The 23985-nt window shown below is 38.0% G+C and overlaps 1 protein-coding gene across 31 annotated transcripts in view; it reads right to left on the reverse strand.

Annotated features, from left to right (window-relative positions):
- PTPRD (protein tyrosine phosphatase, receptor type D) overlaps positions 1-23985 on the reverse strand; it is an 833389-nt gene that overhangs the window by 295043 nt on the left and 514361 nt on the right. For 16 of the 31 annotated variants that reach the window (XM_015564215.1, XM_015564189.1, XM_015564216.1 and 13 more), the window contains exons 4-5: positions 8999-9144; positions 5486-5627 (exon numbers count right to left, since the gene is read on the reverse strand). In XM_015564215.1, the coding sequence (XP_015419701.1) occupies positions 5486-5627; positions 8999-9144 (288 nt within the window). Of the gene's footprint in view, positions 1-5485; positions 5628-8995; positions 9145-23985 lie in introns of all 31 variants that reach the window. The other 15 variants (XM_015564194.1, XM_015564191.1, XM_015564190.1 and 12 more) reach the window with 1 other exon arrangement.

Below are 23985 nucleotides of genomic sequence, written 5' to 3' on the forward strand. Positions count from 1 at the left end.
GAAACATCAGTGCACAGGAAGGTTTTATCAGGTTAGTATCAGTGCATTCCTAGTATTCAACTATTTTATAAGCCTTTGCAAGCAATCTTCGTTCGATATTGCCAGCAAGTTCCCCTGTCTTGGCCACCCTTCCTTTTGTTTCAGTCTTTCATAGAAATCCTTTTGTGCGACAGTCAGGCAGCTGGGCTTTGTTCTTTAATGTTCCTAGCCTGGATCCCCAGCCGAGACCACTTTAGAACATACACGGCAAAGTACCATTTTCACAGCGGGGACAACTGTGTTCATCTTCAGAAAGAGGCATTAATAAAATGAGACCGTAATGAACATGCTAATTCTGATCACAGGGTACTGCAAAATGACAGGAGAGTCTACTGCCTTCCCCCTGAAAAATGGCAAAAGTTTATTTCAACAACTTCCATAATGGCTTACATTTTTTTTTTTGAAACTGACATATTATGCAAACATCTCTTTCCATTTCCCAATGAGATGCCTTCTCTGTCTCATCCAACGTCTCACTCTCTGTTTTACTATCTCTCAGTAACAGCCCCCTTCCGGGAGCATATTTTTTCCATCTTATAAGAACTGACTTGCTGAAATAGGCATGTCACTGAATCTTAGAAAGCTAGAGAGAAGTGATCTGAGGACTCACCAACCCAATCCCTTCTCTGTGTATGAGAGAAAAAACCCAAAAATCAAGATAGTTAACAGAGTTGCTCAAATGCACAGCTACTTTGAGGCAGAGCTAGAGTTGAAACTCAGATTACTTGAGATTTAGACTTGAGGACTTTTGTATATTGTTTTATGTCTTGATGATGGTCATTCATAAAATATAATGCATTTATATGGAGTAGATACTAAATATAAGTATTGTTTCATAAAATATATCTGTAAAACTAGGTAACTTAATTTGTCTCATTTTTGGTCACCTAACTTTTTTAGACAATAATTTTATTTTGTATGTGTTCTATGGACAAACTGGTTTCCTATGAGTATATAAGAGAAACAATGTTACATACAGGATGGGGCAAACGTAGATTTACAGTTGTGTGTGTGGCAAATAATACAATAATTAATAAATTATACATAAGAATAAACTGTGTTTTGTATACTCACAACTGTAAACCTACATTTGCCCCACCCCTTATTAATCCTACTTTATGTTACTGCTGGTGGTATTCTGGGGGGCAGTGCTATTTGGGAATGGGCAAGTCTTGGGGGGAAAAATCCACTAAACTTAAAAAAATAACATTTTACATGCTGTTTGGGATGACAACAAAGTGCAAATTTCTACATAAAAATATAAATTCAAGAACATGACATTTAGTCAGATAATTAGAGGCACACTTGATTAATTTTTCTGTAACTTCTCTCATAGAACGGGAATTATGTAGCCAGAAGGAAGGATTCTTGATATCCTTCCGCTTGCCTGAAAGAGGCATGACTGCCTTACTAAGTCTTTGGATGGTGCTATTTCCTTTCCCATGCCCAGTAGCTGATAACATAACAGAGGGGACATTTACATCCTGATATCTTTGGTCAGAAAGAAATAGTGACCAATGAACCAAAGATTCAGAAAGAACCAATTCCCCTCTGGCTTATGATCCCCTCTTCTTTAAACACCCTCCCTGGTCCTACTCTTACCCCTCACTGGAAATCTAATATCCAATCCAGACTCCTTAGTAGAATTCTACTATTAGTTAGGCTCTGCCCTTAATACCTTCTGTGTGATATCTGAGGCCTCCAGTTAAAGTTCTGCTGAGGAGGGAATACACGTGGTATGATGGATATGCTCTGCCTCCTAAACCACAGAACTAGAGAGCTGGGATTTGCTTATGTTTTCACAGCCACACAAAAAACTTGAAAAATGACCTAGAGGCTGTAACTACCACATTTAACTCCCCCTTCCTCCAAGACTTCTTCTAGGAACTCGAGTCTACAGTGTATAAGTGGTAATTGCCCGAATAGCTCATTCCAGGGCGTGCTCAGCCCAAGCCTGTAGTTATCCTTCCTTATGAAAACAGTTTTTCAGAGCGAGGGCCATCGGAAACGAACTACAGAGGGAAACTTTCCCCTGAAATACTACCTTCAATGCACATGGGTGGTCAGGGTATTCTTTCAACGTCTTCTGCATTAGCCACACAGGTTAGATGTCTAAATCTGCAATTAATTAGGGTCTCTGGTAGCCTATGTGAGATAAATGAGTGCTCTCCATCCAGCCCAATTAGACAAAACCCATCAGGACGGTTGGCACATTTTTGGCATGATCAGCTAAGTGAGGAAAAACGTAAATGACCCATGTGGACCAAATGAGCATCTGATTAGGCCTCCGGATGACAAAGTATAAAGCAGTTTCCACCCACGGCAAAGCAAGGGTACCTGTGAGAGAAAACTAACTTCAAATGGGCACAAAGTGTGATGTGAAACCCTTCACTCTTGTTAAGGACATTCATGTTCTAGGAATGTTAGTTTACCATTAGAATACTTTTAAAAGATGATCATGAATAGAATTATCAATAGTTATTTAAAAATGTTTAAGTGAAGAAGTAACTCTAAGAAACAAAGCTAATTTCTGAACCCATTTATTTCATCCTATAAGGATATATGAAAGTATTCTATTTTTAAGGTTATGTTGAGACTACTTTTCCATTATCCAAAATACCTTTGAGTTTTTCTCATGAAACATTTCCAAAATTGCTAAACTTAGTCTTTAAAAAAATAAGGTTTTACTGTGTTACTAGAATCATAAATTTCATACAAATGTACTCACATGTGACAGATATTCCCATAGAAAGTCAACATCATATTAAAATTTCCCAATAGATTTGTTTTATGTGGGGGCTAGTTAGATAAAAGCAGATGAGATTGGGGGACCCCAGTAAGCTGGGAGGCAGAAAAACATAAATCCATGTAAATGTCTACATGAAGTCATATTTTCCTCCAACTTTTTGTTAATGTCTTCATTAAATGCATAAAAATTAAGTCAAGCCAAATGACTATCATTGTTTCCTTTTAAGGAATTTGTTCAAGAAACTCAAGAGGCAAAAAATAAGTTTCTGGTAAATTTCACTTTATTAGACCTTTGTAATACACTTTCTACATAACAGCTTTAGTTCTTAACTAGGTGAATAAATGAAAATAAAAAAATTAAAAGATCTACAAATGAGTTGATTTTGCTTCAGAATAAATGGTTCTACAAGTTTCAGATCTGTTATGTATGTTTATGTGGATATATACATATGTATATTAATATATGTACATACTTTTTATAGTTTGTATTAAAAATTTGTATAAAAGTGTTTAAGGGTCCTTTCAGTTCTAAAATCTGACTTCTAACAGGAGTCTGCTCCTGTTTGCTCCTTTTTCCTAATGTCTGACTCTTGTCTGATACATTTTATTCCTTCCTTTACCTTTTCAGGTATTTAAAATATTTATTTTTTAAAACACATTCATGCAGCTCAATCATCCATAGTTCAGAGACCATGATTTCTACTTTCATTGATTGGGCTTACTGTCCACTGTGAACTGGAACTGGTTTTAGTGCTGTAGAATTGGAACTCATGAGCCCAATGGGGCATGAATGATCTCATACGGGGCTGTATGCCCTGGAATGAGGATGTCTCTGATAGGTGAGTGTTGACATGGCTGCCTGTTCCACACTCTATGGGATTCACGGTTTCTTTTTTTCTCTTTCTTTTTTTTAATATATTTTATTGATTCTTTACAGAGAGAAAAGGAGAGGGATAGAGAGTTAGAAACATCGATGAGAGAGAAACATCGATCAGCTGCCTCCTGCACACTCCCCACTGGGTATGTGCCCGCAACCAAGGTACATGCCCTTGACCAGAATCGAACCTGGGACCCCTGAGTCTGCAGGCAGATGCTCTATCCACTGAGCCAAACCGGTTAGGGTGGGATTCACTGTTTCTGACCAGCTTTTAGGTTAGCCTCTGGGTCCTGAATATTGCATTAGAAGTCTCACCTCATGCTAAAAACCGATCTTTCTCCTCGTACTTCCACCTTATTTTATTTAAGCCTGTGTCCTGCTGGAGAGATAAACTTCAGTCTGAAAGCCTATCATCCATTTGATTATTACCTTGGGAATTCTTCTCTGGAGAGTCTCTTTTTTTTTGACCCTTGGAAATTTCTTCTTTGCAAGCCTACCATGCATTTAATTTAAATTTTCAGATATTTTATCAATATTTCTATGTGTTGATAGGGGGATGAAGAACTTTGTATGAACTTGAGCTTGTCATAATGGTCAGTAATATAACTCAAATCTGACCTATTTGTTTTTAAGCAGCATTCTGTTACATGCATTTCAAATATCTGTATCCAGTTGCTCCATATGTCCTCCTTAGACTAAGATGTTTATATTATTTAAAATATATTTCAGCACATCATGTAAGTAATTTAATATTCTAAGATTCTTGGATTAACTAATTGATTTGGGTATTAAATTATTCCAGAAGGAATGTTCTTAGAATTTATAAAACATGGAAAGTAAGTAAATCCCTCAATGGGAATAAAAGTAAGATGGAGGAGAAATATTATTAATCTATATGTTTCCCCTGTAATTATTAAAATGCAATTCCTTCTTTCCAATTCCCTTCATCTTAAGAAAGCCTGTTTTTATAAATTGTGCAAGAAAGCAAAATAAAGTTAAGAGTAAAATAAAACAAGTGAAGTGTGTGTGAGAGAAAAATAGATAAAGGTACAAAAGTTAGTCTGGAAATATTAACTATGAGGCAAGCCACATCAATTAATGTTCTTATCTCTATCCAAAAACCTGCTTTAGATACATACAACACAGTATTATTAACCATTATCCTTTATTTTTCTTCTATTACTGTCATTCTAAAGAAAGTCTAGGAAGCAGACACACTGTACTGGACATTGGCCATGTCATACCATGCTTTGGTCAAACTGCATAATCCACATAGCCAGAGTCACTTTGCATCAACAGATGTTAGTTCAAGAAATATAAAAGACGGAAATACAAACACATAATTTTTTACTTAAAGAAGAAAGGTGCCTTTCTTGTTTTGATTCCTCTTCTTCAGAACAACTCATCCGTAAGATAGAAGTTGCTCCTTTCATTTTGTAAACATCAGTCATTTGTAAAAAGGAGTTGCTGAGTTCGGTATGAAATCTCCATACACAAGTAATGCTGCTAACATGTAAAACAGTAGCATACCCTGTTTTCTTTCAAGGTTTTCTGCCAAAAATCAAAATGGTATCTGGCATTGGAAATCAGAATTTCTTTGGGATTTTTCTTTTCTCTCTCTGATTTGCATTTTCCAAGACTCGTGAAAGAAGTCATCCACTGTCTATTTAAAAGTTGAGCTCTTATAAACATTTGATTTCAATTCATTTCCAATGTAAGTGTCAGGACAATGCTGGTCTTTTTGATGTCTTTACAATAGAACATCTGGGATATAGAATTTCAACAATGACATGAGCAACAAACTTGCACTTGAGTACTTACCACGCAAAACTGTGAGTCTGGTAGATACACTTATTTCTCCGACGTTATTCGAGGCCACACATTCATAAATGGCCTCATCCCGGGGAGTCCGTAAGGGCTGTATTCTGAGAACTGATCCAGATCCATCGTCAAACTCTATTACCTATTAGAGGAAGCAATAGCTGTCACAGGTGTTGTTACAATTGTCCACCTCTGGGCTAAACCTCTGAATGAAATGGTGAACTGGACTTTAGGCTCAGATTAAACTCAGCAGCATTTTGAGATTGCATTTTTATACAGTGGCGAAACGGAATGTTTGGATTAATTTAATGAATCCACTGAACAAAGGGGCAAAAGACATGAACCTACATATGCAAAAATGTAGAATTGTAGTCTCTGTTGAAAATCATCCAGGATTCACTCACGAAAACATTCTAGTGGGTGTATCTAGGGCAATTTGACCCTATTAATTCTGCAAAGACTTGCTTCTATGATGCATAAACTTCTCAAATTATTATATTTCTGAACAGGTAGATCCATTCAATAATTGGACTGTAAGGTGAAGAAATAATGCCTGCCACCACCAAGCTTTGCTGGTGTAAACTGTCTCAGCCTGAACAGGACAGATGAGCGAACCATGAGGAGAAACTGCATAAATCTAGCACTTAGGCAGCCGACAAGAAGGCTGTCACAACCCAAGAGCCTAATGGCATGCATTAATTTTGCCATAAATCATTCCAGTGTTTGTTCTAGCTTAGCATTTTCTGCATTTTTAGGGCATTTTGCTGTAAAATGGAGGGTTGCTTCACCAGGCAGAAAATGAATGTCCCAAACAGTCAGCCCGAATTCACTATCATTATGAACTCTGCTGAGAGAGTTAGCAATCCTAAGTATTTATCAGCCACTTCAAGTACTACTTTTAAGCAATAATGATGATGATATTAATAAATATGTATTCAAAACTATGGGCTCTTCTACCTGTCTTTTCTGTAACTATGCTGAGTTCTTTTAGCTGTTCGCTGAGATACTGTGTTTTTTTCCCTGCATTTCCCTGTGAATGGTATGTACACGGGCTTAAAGTATGAATAAAGAGAGAATGCCTTATAAATACATTTATGGAATGTTCAACCCAGGATGTTGTGTGAGAGTATGTATGTCAGCATAAGAAAAAAAAAAGAGGTGGGATATTTTAAAAATATATCCATTTCAAGTTTTTTTCTGCATTCTCTTTATGTTTGAAATCCACAGAGATAGCCAAAATGTCCCACTTCTCAATGCAACACAATCCACTTTCAACTCTACTAAGCTTGTATGTAGAATGAATCTACTATGCACCTTGGGAGTTTCACAGTTATAAGAATACTAGAGGCCCAGTGCACAAAAGTTGTGCACTGGTAGGGTCCCTAGTAGCTGCTGGCTGTGGCCAGTACTCCCTTCCCCCTGGCCGCCTGCCTGGCCACTGCTGCCGCCACCACTACCCCTCTTGGCTAGGGCCTCCCTCCCTTCCCAGGCCAACTGTCAGCATCAGGGCCTCCCTCCCTTTTCCCAGCCGGCCCACCCCCTGGTCGAACTCCTGGAAGAACACTGGTCAAGGGGACAATTTGAATACTGCGCTTTTATTATATAGGATTTGTCAAACATTTAAAAAAAAAAGCATTTATGAGCATCTTATGGCTTAATGGAGAGAAAGAATTAAACATCTTTAACACCAATTTAAATTCTGATTCATTAAATGTTAACAGTCATTGTATGTTTACCTTTCTGAACTATTTCCTAGATTTAGAGCTAAACTCTTACAGCAAACACTATACCGCATGTTCAAAGCTGGTGTTGTAATTTCTGATTTGAAAACCCTATTTAATATCCAGTATTTAATGAAGTGTACCTAAACTAGGTCAGACACTGTATTTGGCACTGGAGATAGAAGAAGAAACAAAATCAGTTTTACCTATTGCTCTCATGGGCCTTATAAATGAATGAAACCCAAAATAGACATATATAATGTTACAGATAACAAAGATTCCCAACCCAAGACTCGATACTATTTGATGAAGGAGCTTTGTGTGAAAATAAATAATTTTTCCTAAAAGTATTTATGTGACTCTGATTAGGAATTTTGTGCTAAACAGAGTTTGTGCTTTGAATATTTACCATTGTAATTATGATTCTGTCAAGAAGCCATCATCATTAGCAGGCATGATATCAAACTACTCTTTGACAAAAATTGCCCTTTTAAATTTTTTTTAAAATGTGCACCAAAGATGTACACACATCATTTTCTAAAGGATGTAGGAAATATTTCCCAAAGATTATTTAAGATTAGCTTTTATTTATTTCCAAATCACTGTAGAGATCTGACTTTCAAATAAACAATTAAAATATTTTTATTTGTAAACTACAGTCCATATTTCATTTTTCACTAGTGTAATTAATTAGATCCTTTATGCATTTAGACCATTGATTGCTCTGTGATTACCAGTGAAAAATGAGTATTATCAAATAGTTCTGAACTTTGTAGTTGCTACGTTTCTTTAACTAGAAATTGCCTTTGATTTGCCAATTTGTGAATAAGGTTATGAAGTAGATTAGAAACTCAACAATGAGGAAGTGAGTTTTATCATTTGAAAGTCTTAGTATCATCTAAAAATAAAGCTATTCTCTTTATATCTTAAATTATAAGCATAATATTTTGTGTTTCTTCCAATATTTTTCTATGTAGCTTACCACCTATTTTTCTCACCCAGAATGAGCAAATTTCTAAATCATGGGTTCTCGCAAATACAAAAATAATATCTGAATTATTTTCCATCCTCTTCATTGTACTGAGCTTTCTGAATAAAGAAAATTGATTTCTTCAATTGGTTTAACTGCAACTTCAACCTGGTTGGCTCTGTTTGTTAGAGAGTATTACTTTGTATTAACACACTAGAGCAAATTTCTTATTCTAGTTTATGATAATTGCAAAACACAGGTGCAAGGTGGAGTGGGCAACTTCATTTTCTGTCCGCTATTCCCCTTGCTCCTGGTAATAGGAACTTGATCCCTTTGGGAAAACACAGCTCCCTCATTCCAGGCCATGGGGTTGAATGGGACTAACTTCATTCCCAGCAAAAGAGGTAGATTCTAATTAACTTAAACAGTACTGTCTATCTGTCCACACCAATTGGTTTAAGGATGAACATGTAAGTCAGAAAGAGCTAATGACAGACACTGTCATAGGAAGCCATCACTTATCCTCTAAGCTCGGTTGTGGGAGGATGAGTGACTCCATCTGAGGATGGGGCTCTCAGATAGATGCTAGGAACACTAGTTGAGCCTTGGTACATGCAGAGACAAAGTGAGCAATCTGAACACCCATATTTCTCTTCTTTAAAAGCCTTTGGAAAGCTGAATTTTCCATCACATGCAACATAAAGAATGCCATATCTCAGGGACGATGACATCTTATAACAGAGTAAACAAGCAAGTAACATCCAAACCAAAGACACACAGGTACGTTCTTCCCCCAGAGAAACAGAACAATGGACCTAATACCTCAAATCTCTGATTGCTGACTTTCTTTCCTTTTTTGTTCCAGACAATTTTAGGTCTTGGGTCTCCTGAAGCTTGGCAAATGAAAGAGGCAACGCCACCAGAGACCCCTGTCTGGTCAACAGGAGTCCGTGTAAACCTCGGAGGTGCTGAAATAAAAAGAATGGATCATAATTAGATGGAAAATTCAAACACAGACTATTCCCACCCCCCTACCATAGCCCTCCCCATTTCCATCGATACAAACATACAAACACACATGCTTAAATGTGCCAGGATTACAGCATTAAAGAAGCACCTTCACTTCTGAAGGTAGCTAAAGGGGGAGACAGGTAACTTTTTGGTCAAGTTATCAGCTCATGCTTTTTATTGAAGAAATCTGTATTAAGGCAGAGATCCAATAACATCCAAAAAGCAACATCACACATTAATTTTTATTACAAGTATTTAAAAAAATCCAATTTGTCCTCTGTAACAAAATGAGCTCATCAATCACTGTGAGAGAAATATGAGCTCTTTGCTTTGTTGCTGCTATCAGGACACTGCCAGAAAGCAGCATGGCCACCACTCAGCTATTAAAATTAGTGAGATTTAAGATAAATTCTAGGAAATGTTAAAGAGGCAAGACAGGTAGCCCTGAATTAGAAGGTCTGGCAAGAAGCGAAAATGGGAAAATGGGAAAGCGACTCTAACCCAGATATTATGGGCTGCCTTCCTTGAAACTTAACTCTGCAATCTGCATCAAAGTTGAGTCAAGAAGCCTCCAAAGTCATAGCAAAGAAAAAAAGCGTTTCTCTTAAGAAATGTTTAGAGTTAAAGTTTCCTAACTATGAAAGGATAGAAACTAGAGGCTTCCTAAAGCCCTCTGTCTCCTTTAAGTGCTCCTAACATGACCCATCCCCTGAAAATTCTACTAACTATTCATTTTGTGTTTCCAGCTTTAGACCTCTTTTACTAGGATATGAGAATCATATAAAATGTAGGTATTTACCTACAAGGATACTCATCATGTTAATTACTTAGCAAAGATTATAAGTACCCCAAATATCAAATACTATAGGAATTGATGGTGAAATAAACCATGGAATACGGATGAAACATCATGCAAATAATAAATGTTACATCTGAAAAATGTGTATAATACGACATGAGAAATACTAGTGATTCATGATAAGCCACATGACCTCCATACAAAATATATATATATATGAGGGGGGTAATAAAAATGAACACCCCTCCCCCAAATAAAAAGATGTGACAAATATGCTGAAACACTACTGATGGTGGTTTGAGAGGGGGCATTTTAACTATTTTTCCTATTTCTCTGCACTTGTCTTACATCCTTGGATTTTTAAAATTATGTTAGAGTTGGACATTTTTTAAAACCAAAAACATTTTACTTTTCCATTTTATTCTCCACTTTCTAATCCCTTCTTCAATTTTTCTTCTCTCCTACTGTTTTCCAGTTATATGTCACGGAAAAATAGTTTTAAGTGACCGTAGCTAACATTTATTTTGAAATCAATCCCTAGATTCACAAAGGAAGAAAATAACAAAGTTCAACACTATTTGTTTGCCACCGCGATCTTCTCTGCCTCCCCTCTAGCATGTTGCCCACGTGGTTCTCCTCCGGACCTGGTGTGGGTTCTGACTCTCATCTTGGTTTCCTTGGGAAGCCAGGTTCCCATCACAGCCCTACTATTAGTATTGGTATCATCTTTGGGGCGAGGGAAGGGGTGTTTTCTTAAATTTCCTGTTTCTTAACTGAAAAAAATTATGAGATGTGAATTTAATTAGTTTGTGGAGATCCCTTCCCCTTGTAAGGTTTCCTAGATTAGTGCGGTATTTCCAAGATGAAGGAGGGAAGGAGGAGTGAGGTGGAGAGGCATCTTTGCTGTGCTACTGCTAGGAAATGGGTGCAAACTGGGTGATTACCAGAACCACAGGAAGCACCTGAAATGATCTGCAATAAACTAACAGTGAGAGGAATAAAAAACACTATACACTGAAGTCACTTTTCTGGAAACGAAGAAAAGAGTTATTAGAAGTCCTTTTTATTTTTCATTTTGCTGTTGCAAACAATGCAAATTGATAATAACCACATACTTGTGAGAAGCGAATATGGAAATCATAATTATGCAGCTAAAACTCTTAGGAAATTGCCCTGAAAAAATTGCTATATTAAATGCTACAATACTGTCATTTTTAAGTATATTACTTTTCAAAGCCCATAGCTCCAAAAAATCAACCCTGAAAAATATCAATTTTATGTGAATGGAATGAATCATATAAAAGTGACTACTCATCAGAAATTAAATAATAGAATAAATTGAATAATAAAATTAAATAACAGGATGTAGGATGTCATTTTCACTGTACTGAGGTTTTCTTCTTTCTTTCTTCCTTTTGTCTTTCTTTTTTTCCCCACCAAGGGCTAAGATCTCATTTCTCAACTCAAAATAGGAAGGAAATTTGGAGATTTTGATAATCTACAAATAGGCAATGGGTATTGGAGCAAGTTCTTCCTAAATACTGGTGAATGGGGACACTAAATGTCAAATTATTATTAAACACAGAAATCTTATTTCTAAATGGAATGCAGAGAAGGCAAATTCCCATATACTTAGGGAAGGGATGTACCTGCCATTCCAATATTCAAGTATGTTTTTCATTTATTTTCATTTCAGGTTGTACCTTGAAATTTTCATGCTAATACTGAATAGCATAATAATTTGCCAAAGACAAGACTACTAGATGCTACTGTAAGGATGTTACTTCTGAACTTGAAGTCAATTAATGGAATTAACCTATTGAACCATGGAAAATTTATTAAAATCACCAGTTAGAATCTGTTTCTGATCTGCAACTGTTTTTCTTGAATCCTATTAACTACCACTTAAGGACTCTGTATTCTAAAAAAAGAAACCTAAAAAGGGTCCTGAAATGTAGTCTTTAAAACAAGAAAATGAAATTGATCACACTACATTAAAAAAAAGGGCACAACAAGTACTTATACACATTTCTTTGTTTTTTAATATAAAAGAAACTAGAGGCCCGATGCACGAAAATTCATGCAAGAGTAGGCCTTCCTTCCCACAGCTGCCGGCACGGGCTTCCCTCTGGCACCCAGGACCCAGGCTGCTTCCCTCCTCCGGCTGCCCACAGGCACCCAGGACCCGGGCTGGCTTCCCTCGAGCCACCCACAGGCACCCAGGACCCGGGCTGGCTTCCCTCCACGCACCCCCAAACAGGCACCCAACCCGGGCTGGCTTCCCTCGAGCCACCCACAGGCACCCGGGACCTGGGCTGGCTTCTCTCCAGCTCTAGCTTTTCAGGAAGGACGTCCAGAATGATGTCCGGAAGATGTCTGTTTTAATTAGAATATTACCCTTTTATTATTACAGATTAGTCTTCACATACAAGAAAATCATGACTTTCTTAGGGGATCTGATGTCAATTTTTCTACATTTGTGTACAAAACCCAAACCACAAAAAAAGGATAAATGTCATCATTTCATGATACAAAGTTAAGATTCTAGAAAATACAGTAAAACCCTTTCAGGAAGCATGTGTGTTGCATAAATAATCGTCTTGGCAGGTGAAACTCGAAGTCTGATGCTATCAGTGCCAGGTAGGCAGCCAGCCAAAGGAAAGATAGGAGAGAGAAGATGAAACTTAATAACTATACCAAGTGCTCGAGGCAAGTAAAAATCTTTATTCTCAGAGGGGCAATAACAATACACAGCACCCAGCTCCCCTATCCCAGCTTAATAAAAGAAACTAAATCAATCTCCTGCTTTCTTTTGTCATAGATGCTGCCCAAATTTAAGTCATGCTCTGAAGATGGGGAGAAAAGGAAGATAATCCATGTAAAAACTTAAAACAAACATAAAACTTCTACTGAAAAGTCACACAGTAGGACAGCCTCAGATCTGAATAATGAAAAACCCCAGGTTTATCTCATGAGATACAACCATCAACCATTACATTTGGTCTACGAACAAAAGAAATAACCAGAGTGTAAAGGAGGAGGAAAAGACAATAAAACTCTAAGGTCCCAGTATTTAGGGGCCCTTCCATTATTGGAGCTCGCCGCTATTTCTGCCCACCTACAGCTGCCACCAGCTCTGTGCTCTGCCAAATGAATTTCTGCTCACGCTGGTTTTGACAAGTGAGGAATATGACCTTTTATTAAACTAATGCCAGGCACTGCAGAGGTCAAATTACTGTTAGACCCAGAAAGTCTTTTTTCTAAATGGAAAGCAGAGAAGCTAAACATGCATATGAGTCAGAAAGGAGGCATGGCCGATATGATAAATCGCGTCTGCCAGGCTCACTGGCTGCTTCCAGAGACTGCATTCTCGGGATGCGTTCACCCAGCAGACAGGAACTCCAGGAATCTAGTAGATCATTGTTTCCTACGCAGCTCAAGAGGAGCCACGGGCTGCTGGGGGATTTTCATTTCTAGGAGGTTAGGTTGTTTTTTAAAGTGTAACCAAAGTAGAGTAACTTGGCTTGTCGTAATGGTAATATCAGAAGCTATTTCAGGATCCAAGCTGTTAGGCTCGCTGAAGACAAGGTGATACGCCTAAAGAGCACTTCTGGGATTCAAATTAGGGGACAGAACCGACCAAGACCAGCAAACTGCCTTTGACCATCCTCAATAACCTGCTCTATGGAGGATGAAACCCTCCTTTAGTATATTACATTAATAGCACTAGACATGAACAGGGTAGAACCATCGAAATCTACTAATAACACCCATGCATGAAAGGGATATATGAGAACTTCTTAAAGGTTAACCAGACAATTCAGGTTTGCAGTAACTCGACTGATGAACTGAGAATCCCTTAAAACAGATTCACAGAAACACCCCCCGCCCCCTACCCAAAGCTACAAAAGCGTGAAGACATGAGGGTTCTATTTGTCTAATTTGATTCCAATGAATAAGCGGCTTCAGCAGACACCAAAGAAAGACGCTGTATGGGGAACAAAACTAATAGCATGTAACTAATTGCCTTTGTTTCTTGTAGCTGATTAACATTTCCTTAAATAGAAAGTATTGTTTTTAAAGAGATATTTGTCATAATAACATACTTAAAGTCTTGAAAGGGGAAGGTTATAATGCTATTAAAAAGGATACTAAAGGAGAGGATGAGGCAATGATAAGCGAGAATACATAGATAGTCCTGTCTTCAGGCATCTGCTTCCTCCCCTAAAAGGTGGCTGTCGAATGGATGGCACTGTCAACTGAGCCCATCTCTGTTCTTTCTTTCTCTGGAAGTATCGGCGTGAAGGGAAGGGCAGGAACAGGGCTTCTGGGGTTGGGTGAGCAATGCGGAGCAGAGAAGGCGAGTTGGGGGTGGCTCTGAGAGTAATGGCCCTGCCTGAAGGTTAGGGGAACTGCTGTCACAGGGCTTTTCATTCTCTTCCAGCCACAGCACACCCTGTGGTCACTGCTTCAGACAGAGAGAGTTTCTGTGAGGGTTCACTTGACTAACGAGTAGGAGTGTAGGGAGGAGTGTGCCCAGCGGTACAGCTGCATGGGCACGTGACGGGAGAGGAGGGAGTTCCCAGCACTGATGTGTAACGCAGTGGAGGGCAGCATCATGGCCCAGACACCAGGCTGGACTGGTTGCTATAGTAAATGCTCTATATAAACTCAGAATTGTGGGGACATCTCTCACATGGGATCGGAAAAGGGCCATCTCTGGCACCCACAGTTAGGACAGACCTTCAAAGTCAGACTTTTTTGAGTTATTTCTGGTATTTCCTTTTTATCACAACCCTCAAACTAATCTATTCGTCTTGAAATTTGGTTTAAGGAGCATCATAGCTCAAAATGGGATTTTTTTTTTTTAAAAAAAATACCTCTTTAGCAAATTTTAAACGCAGGTCTAAAATTTTATAAATCATTTTTAATATTATATTTATTTTTTAAATTTATCTTTATTGTCAAGAGTATTACAGATGTCCCCCATTTCTCCTCCATTACCCCCCTCCTCCCAGCTCCACCCCAGGCCTTCACCACTCTATTGTCTATGTCCATAGATAGTACATATGTGATATTTTTCAGAGTCTTACAAGATTGATTCATTATTCCTATGTTATAGAATTATAGAAAAGTTTATAATACTATAGAAATTTGTAAGAAAGGCAGGAAAAAGGGAGAAAAGGGGGGAAAATGAATGAAGGCTCTTTGAAGTTAAGAGTGAGTTATGAAATAAAATAAAATAAAATAAAATAAAATGGCATATAACAAAAAAAAGAGTTATGGACTTTTCATCTAATTGTGAAGCTCTGTATTTTTATTATGCCAAATGAAAAGATGGAAAGTTATAAGGATGTTGCACAGACATTATGGTATAACTCAGTTAATGCATATTTTCAAATCTGTCTTAGTTAACTATAAAACATATACTGACTGTTCAAGGATTTAGTTAAGTATTTTGCACAGTATTGTAGCAATTACTTTTCACTAGTTAAGTAATAAAGTTCACCCAGAATGTGCTGCCAGTGGAACTTGTTGAATTTACAAGAACCAATTGAAATTTAGGATAAATAAGCTATGATGCCTGATCAACAGGAAGTCAATGCCACAAAATTTATTAACAAGTTCTATAAGTTCCAAGTTTAGTAAAGTAAATACTTTTGTATTATTTTACACATAGTACTTGCAATTTGTTCATGATGGAGAAATACAAATACCCCGTTAAAGTTCTTGACATTAATTTTGCCTCTTCCTTTTCTAGGCATTTCAATTACATATTCTATGTATTTATACACATTTTATAATTTTACTAGAGGCCCAGTACACAGATTCATGCACCAGTGGGGTCCCTCGGCCTGACCTGCAGGGATCTGGTGAAACCAGCTCTCTGATATCCCTCAAGGGGCCCTGGGTTGCAAGAGGGCAATTGTGTGTTGTACCCTGGAATCAGGCTCCCTCCTCTCTGGTTCCAGGTGCATCACCCAAGGACCGCAGCTACCAAGTCATGGCAGCTTGGCAGCTCCTACAGTAAACATCTGCTCCCTGGTGGTCATAGCTACTAGTAGGAGAGTCTGCCCCCTGGTGGTCATTGTGCATCATAGCTACCAGTCGGTCGGTCGCTTAGGCATATATATATTTAAAAAAATTAAGGCTTCAACTCTCCTTTGAAAAGGATTCTTCTATTGATACATAGATGTTTCTACCTTTCAGTATTTAAATTGACAAAGGATTAATATGTACACTGACAGAAAGAAAAGGGGGAAAGAAGAGAAGGAGAAAGGGTAAAAAGAATGGAATATCAGAAGAAGAGACCTAATTTAATAAAAAGATATCTCCCATTTCAACTTGTCCACTTTGCCAGAAATTTATTTCTAAATGCTTGAAAGATTACTCAGCAAATCCCAAAATCACTGTGTTGAAAACACACCATGTCATATGCCTTCCCAATCCTATCACTTTTACTAAGTTCCATTTTTGTTGTTGGCACTCCCATTCTCCCAAATGCCTAGCCTTGCTGACTTAGCTTTTTTTCTGGTCTTGTCCTTTGTCCCACTACTATTCAATTATTAAGTCCTAGAGATTTTGCTTTTATAATCTCTCATTTCTCTTTTTTCATGTTCAATTTCCATAGCTATGACTCTCTTTTTAAGCTGGTCATTAGAATCACTTGGGAGACTAAATACACACACACACACACACACACACACACACACACACGTATAGGTACTTAGACCCCACTTCACACCCATTAAAATAGAAAATCAGTGGGTGGGGCTGCATAATTAATTTCAAAAATATCCTAATGTTCATCTAGGATTGAGAATCACCGATGATATCATGATATCTGTACCTCCCATCCAGTGATCAGGGCTATGTCAATAAGTAATTAAGTGAATATAATTTTTATATTATAAAGCATGTAGGTATATACATTTTTTTGTATATTTTATTGATTTTTTACAGAGAGGAAGGGGAGGGATAGAGAGTGAGAAACACTGATGAGAGAGATACAGTGATCAGCTGCCTCCTGCACACTCCCCACTGGGGATGTGCCTGCAACCAAGGTACATGCCCTTGACTGGAATCAAACCTGGGACCCTTGAGTCCGCAGGCCGACGCTCTATCCACTGAGCCAAACCGGTTAGGACGCTTGTAGGTATATTTTAATATACTATTAAACATTTATGTTATTTCCAATTTCCCAGTATTATAAATAGTTATTCTTATAGTAATTACATCCTTGTATAAATTTATAATCTCTATACAGGCGTGGGCAAAAGTAGGTTTACAGTTGTAATATAATAATTAACAGTAATACAAGTATAAACTCTGTTTTGCATGCTCACAACTATAAACCTACTCTTGCCTACACTGTATGTATTTCATTGCTACAAGTAAAATTTCAATATGTATGATCTATTTCTATATAATTACTGGATAAAAACTATACTTTTTAGAGGCTTTTTATCTTTTTTTAAAATATGCTAAAAATAAGTCATGGATTCATAGCATGAATATATATTACAGTATCCAATTACCTCGGCCACTGATAAAGCTGAAGGTTATGACTATATCGCTGGCCAAATTTAGCTAAACAGAAGGGATGAAGAGCAGAGGTCAGAGGGCGATCAGTTTTGAGGAAGAAATTAGAAAATCCACCCCTCAAAAAAATATCCTCTTCAAATCCTTTCTTTTCCATTTCTCCCTGGGATATCAGACTGTGAGGAAAAGAGCTAGTGATGAATATTAATAGACCAATGAAGAAAGATGGAAAAAAGAGACAAAAATCTGTAAGATGAAACTATTCAAAATAGAACTTAAATGCTGTGGAAAATACTTTTCTCTTTAAAAAGGTGAAGACATTCAAGTCTATTTTAGTCTTTGATATTGCTTTTCAAAAATCTTGTAGAGATGTAGTTCCATATGAATTAGTCAGTTTACGGTAGTTACATAAATTCCTAGTTTATCCTATTTCAAGATGCATTAATACCTGGGTCATAAACACTTGCTTTACAGCAGTAAAAGTTGTATGGCTTCACACAATAACTTTTTATTTAACAGACAGCCAGGGATAGCATGACCAAAACAAACAATCCCCTACATTCACTGTGTCTGGGATATAAAACTTCTCTGAACTATTGACATGCTTAGGAAGACTCCCCATCTATCTTCCTATGAGGCACTCACAGTAACCGCTGGTTTAGTGATATAAATTTCAAAAGGACATACAGTGGTCTTGAATCATTCTTAGAAACAGTCTGTGAAGCCATTCTGACCATTCCTTATGCCAGTCATTCATTTTTAATGAAAACATGGTTTCAGCAGCACCATTTAGATATTAACTCAACATTTCCCACGTTAAGCCTCTGGTTTGCTTACCTACTTATGCATTCACAGACCTCGCATCTGTTCTCATTCAATAGAGTGATAAAGGCCCTTACATTGAAACAAATGAAAAGTCATGCCATCTCCCAGGCTATTCCGGAAAGATGTAGGAAAATGGCATAATACTTATGGGCTTTTTTCATATCCCCTGTAAATGGTAATATACTCACAAGGCTATTGAACACAGACACTGTATTTGACAAAAAAGAAACTCTACCTACCCGTTAGCATCTTTCTGTAGAGTTAGTTTTCAAATCAGATTCATTTACATCATCTTCACTGCTAATTTACTCATTAGTCATAATTTATCACATCAGATGTGCTGATCATCATTAAAAGTAATCATTTATTCTTCATTCTAACCTACTGCTTATCATGTGCCTGCAAATTGGATCACACAGAAAAGGTAATTGGCTTATTTGAAAAGGAACATGAGAAGTGGCAAAGAAGAAAAAAAAAACACACAATGCCATCTTTTTCTCAATTTCCCCCCAATTTTATGTTACCAATCTAAAGAATATTGATCCTATTACTTCTGCTCTAAGAAATGTTAATATATCAACTGTATGAATTTTGTTGTTTTTTTTAAGGAACTAGAGAGATACACCATACTGGCTTCACTTTAAACAGTAGTAACAAACCAACTCCATAAATAGAGGATCTACTGGTGTGACCATAGCTGAGAGGCTGTGAGCCAATATGAATTGTTCTAGCTTCTGCCTTCCAACCTAAGTGAGGTCTCAGTACAATTGGCAAAAGCCTGGGCCATTTATTAAAAAATAGATCCATCTTCTAGGAATAATTTGACCACCATTTCTCATCTATCAATTCCACCCTGGTAAGAGAGCAAGGCAGCTAACACACTCCCAAGGAGCTGTAACATGGGAGGGGTGCACGGGCACGCACATGCGCACAATTTCAGTGAGTTGTAGAACAGATTTTAAAATGATGTTCAAGTATATTTACTGGAGAAATTTAAAATGTTATCATAAGAACACTTTGTTTATAGGCAAAATAGTATCTCTGTAGGGTAGATGTTTTGATATGTCACAAAAATGTTTTACCTAGAATAGAATAGTATGGAAAATAAGCTGCCTGAGTTTTTATTACAAAGACAATGCTAATTATAAAATATAGAGTTTTATAATAAACATGATAGCATTTCTTAGTGTTCATAATTATCTCCAAAATAAATATGATTTTTAAATGTTTTCAATAATGAAACACTTAAAAATTTTATTATTTAAACATATTTCCTTGGTAGCCACTGTTTTATGTTAAGGGGTAATACCTTGTCTTAGTAACTATGTAGATACATATGGAAGAACAATGGAAAAGATAAATGCAAAATAATTTTTTAAAAATACACGCGTCTAAATACAAGTGTTGCTTTAGAATGAATTGATGAATTCAAAAATATATTTGAAAAACACCCAGAATTATTCACATTTGGACCAATACTCTGATAGAGAACATAATATCCTGTTTAAAAGGTTCATGTCATAGTTTTTATTCTGTATAATACCTCACATATTTGTAGGCATTCAATTCTTTTTAAAGAAAGCAATTATTTTGGTTATATGGATATTTTAAGGATGCATCTATGTCCTTCGGGAAATTTCCCACTAAATTTAAATTTTATGTTTTAAATTCACTTCTCTGTAGACGTAAAGTTCTAAGCCAAAAAAAAAACAAAAACATTTGTCAATGATTTGTAGGATTCCAAATAGTCTCATTTAATATTAGCTATTAGAACAAAGAACTGTAGGATATTAAAAATATTCATTTTCTGATATTCCTCCAACTAAATACACGTGACAAGCAAAAGAATGGCATTTGTTTTACAGATTAAATGCATCCTTTCTAAAATGAAATCAAAATCCTATATTGGAGCCAAGAGAAAGAATCTGCACTCATACATGCAAGCTGGATATGGTGGAAGGGTCCCGCAAGCTGCCACCGCTCCCTGAGTTTCATCTCGCTAACTATGATTGATCTCTGCATGCTCAGAATGGCCCTTCACCCGCCCATTCTCAAATTCTACTCAGCAAGCTATTTGAGGCACAAAAGATGGAAAGCATGACAACTGGTTCTATGCTAGGGTTGTGAAGTCATGTACAAGCGAGCAATGATAATAATAGATGATCACCCAGGGCCATGGACCGGCCCTGTCCACACAGAAAACTCAACTTGACATTAATTGGATCCTGGCACGGAGAGAATAGGGTACAATTCCTTGGTTTGCCGATGAAAATAAACCTTTAAAACCCTTTAATAAAATGAGCCCTAGATGGAACAGAATGTAATACAATAATGTAATTCTCACTGCTTTTATTTTTTTTTCAGGCTACATCTCCATAAAATAACCCTATCAGCATTTCCATGACAGCACGTTAAATCTGAGGAGGAAATGTCGCATTCTTGCCGCCTGTGAACTGAAACACAGAGGCGCTACATACTTAGAAAGCCAAGAAGAGAAGGGGGGAGGGTTTTTTTTCCCCCCATCCTCAACGAAATCTGTGATGCTGGACAGCGCTTTTGTTCCCATTTTCCAAATAACATCTGATTTATCTCCAGAAACATCCATCTCTCCTCTCTTATAAGAGAATTTGGGTAACACCAGAACCTATAGTCATGAGGTAACAGTACTCAACTATTCTGGAAAGATTTTTTCAGTTGCATTCATTTTTAAATATCAAGTCCCTAATTTGTAACCCGGGGCAGTGCAGACCCTGGTACCAGCTCATTTTGGTGCAGATTATGCATGCTTTTCCAGAGAAACACATTATCAGAGCCCCAGGAATATGGGAGGCATTCCAAAACAGCAGAGACACTGAAGGCCTTTATTTGCCAAACAACTCCCCCGCCCCCTCCAAGTCTCCAATTTATAGCTCAGGGTATTAAGTAAGAAAACACAGGGTTTCCCCAGACAGAAATAACCTTCCTGAAGAACCTGCAAATGAGATTTTAATTATACTATTTACCAATATAGACTTGCCCGCAGAAATAAACCGAACCATTTCTTGCTGTGGCTTCTTTCTCTACACCCACCGCTCCCCTGGAACACGGCTATTGTTCGGAGCATAAACAGAAGCTGTGGCTGACAGCTGACCGGCCCAGCCCCCTGCTATCCTCAGAGCACATTTGCAGATACCCAAGGCCTCTTGCCAGATGGAGGCAGGCTACAGCCACTCGTTTCAGCCAACGGGGCTGGACTGACAACGCTACGCTGAACACAATAAACTGACACCGTTTTTAGGACCTCCTGCAAGGTTCCACCTACCTTTAGATGCTAAAAATACTGTTTTAGTTATTAACAGTCCCAAATGTGCAATCACACTGGCCTTTGGCACCCTTCGAAAGAAGATCAATGTGTAACCGGAAACACTCTGCGTTTTAGACACAGGCCCCAAAGTGTTTTTGTTAGTGACCACAGATCATTTTGAAGGGAAGGAAATCCTCCCCTTGTATGTGGGTAACAGGCGCATTTGTGGATAGAAGCCAGGCCACATATGGAGAATCTGGATGAACTTCATCTCCCAGAATTAGAAAAAGCGCCTGTAGATTACCCCGGGATAAGCCTTTAGACGCAGGACCAAATGAGAAGATAAAACCTCCCGGATGCCGAAAGTTGAATGATGCACGCTATCTCTTCCTCTGAATCATGTAACCTAGTTATAGTCACTAATTTAATCAGAGGAAACCTTCCAAAGCTCTCTGGAGAACCTTTGTCAAATTCACAGTCGGAGGCCTTCGGGAACCTAGTGGAAGTCAAAGCTGCTTTTTGATATGAATCCAAAAAACGCCGGCAAAGCAGACCTCCTTCCAGGGCGACTGTTTCAGTGGGGAAACGACAAAAGAGGAACCAAAAGGGATGGGCCGCAATTAATAAGAAATTAAATAAATATGCAGCAGTTACTCCAATTCAGGAAATAAATGGCTTTTGGGATTGCCAGAGTTTCTTTCTAAGGCAAAAGAAGCAACCCAGAAAGACAAAACCAGGAACAACATTTATGCTTAAGAGACTGAAGGTAAGGAAAGGCATTTAGGAAGGAAGAGATTCATTGTTAAAGGACAGGTATACTAGTAAAGGCTCTCCCTCCTTCACTACCCAGCCCAGGGTACTAATAATTAAACTGCTCCCACCAGTGCCCTGTAAGAGCCTGCACGTTCCCTGACACTGCATTTGCCCTAAGTCAGTTCTGCAGGGCACCGCTCTCCCTCCCCACACAGAATGGGTGAGCCGAGCCTGAGAAATCACAGGATGCAAGCACTGGTGCCATTGCGAATTCATGATCTACAGCCTCCCCAGGACCCCAGTGTCACCTATCAATCATCCTCCCATCTCTCACCACTTTGCAGAAGCCTGCCCTGCCCCGACCTCTCACCTCCGAGAGATTGATGCTCTTGCCTCCTATTTCATCAGAGAAAAGAAATGCCATCAAGCATGAACTTGATGGCAGCCGCATCCTATCCGCTGCACAAGAACTTGTAATTTAGAAACCATTCTTCCCTTGACTTTATCCTGTTCCAGACCAATTTCTCCACTTGTGTTCTTGATCCCCCTCCTCAGCATAGTGGGCGCCTCTGTACACAATCAACGTCGCCCTCTCTCCGTCTCTAACGGCTCCTTCCCACGAGAACAGGGGGATGTGTCAGCCCACAGCTGACATTTAGGGTCTGACTATTCCTTTTGTGGGGGCTGCCTTGTGCATTGCAGAAGGCCCAGCAGCATCCCCGGCCTCTCTGAACTAGATGCCTGTCAGCAGCCTTTCACCCCAGTTGTGATGAGGAAACATTGCCAAATGTCCCCTGTGGGAGGACAGTTCACTTTCTAGCACCAAAAGTACTGCCTCCCGGGAATCTCCACAGTCCCTGGCACACCCGGATGGTTGGTCACCCTGGTTCAGACATCGCCACGTCAACTACACCCTACTCCATATCACTGCTCCTTTTAAATATTCTGGTTGCTGTACATGGCACACTGCTTACAACTACATGTTCATCTTCTCATTCCCCTGCTAGACTGTGAGAAAACAAAGGCGTGACCCTTAATAGGCAATTCTCTAATATTACAACTCTAACCAAGGACTATGCCTTCACGTGAGTTTACTGAATTACCAGTTTCACAAGATTCAAATATATATCCTTTGTATAAGGACATATTTTGACTAAAGCTAAAATTCAGGAAAATAAACATAAATGAATTAATTACCTACTTATACTTTTATTGAGGGATTATTTAATTGTTCTAATAGATGAATATAATCCAATGTAAAATATCTAGAAATATTAATAGCTTCTATTAAATATGAAAAATGTCAGAAATTTAAATATATTTCACTTTTCACTTCTTAAGCACTAAGTGTTATAATGAAGAAAAAGTGTGTTATTGAAACAGCCACCAATAATCGTTGGTAAAATAAACTTAACACATGAATATGGTAATTGGTTTCCTCTTCTGTGTACTTACATCCATCTTTGGTTTTTAGCCATGAAGATGGTAATTTTATTCAAGATTATTCACTTACCAGGTCTATACTAGCTTTTCAAGTTGATCCTCATATATGATATTAGTTCTTTCTTTCTCTCTCTGTACCCCCCCCCCCATGCT

The sequence above is a fragment of the Myotis davidii genome, unplaced genomic scaffold (genome assembly GCF_000327345.1).
Source record: "Myotis davidii unplaced genomic scaffold, ASM32734v1 scaffold361, whole genome shotgun sequence".
Classification (NCBI taxonomy): Eukaryota; Metazoa; Chordata; class Mammalia; order Chiroptera; family Vespertilionidae; genus Myotis; species Myotis davidii.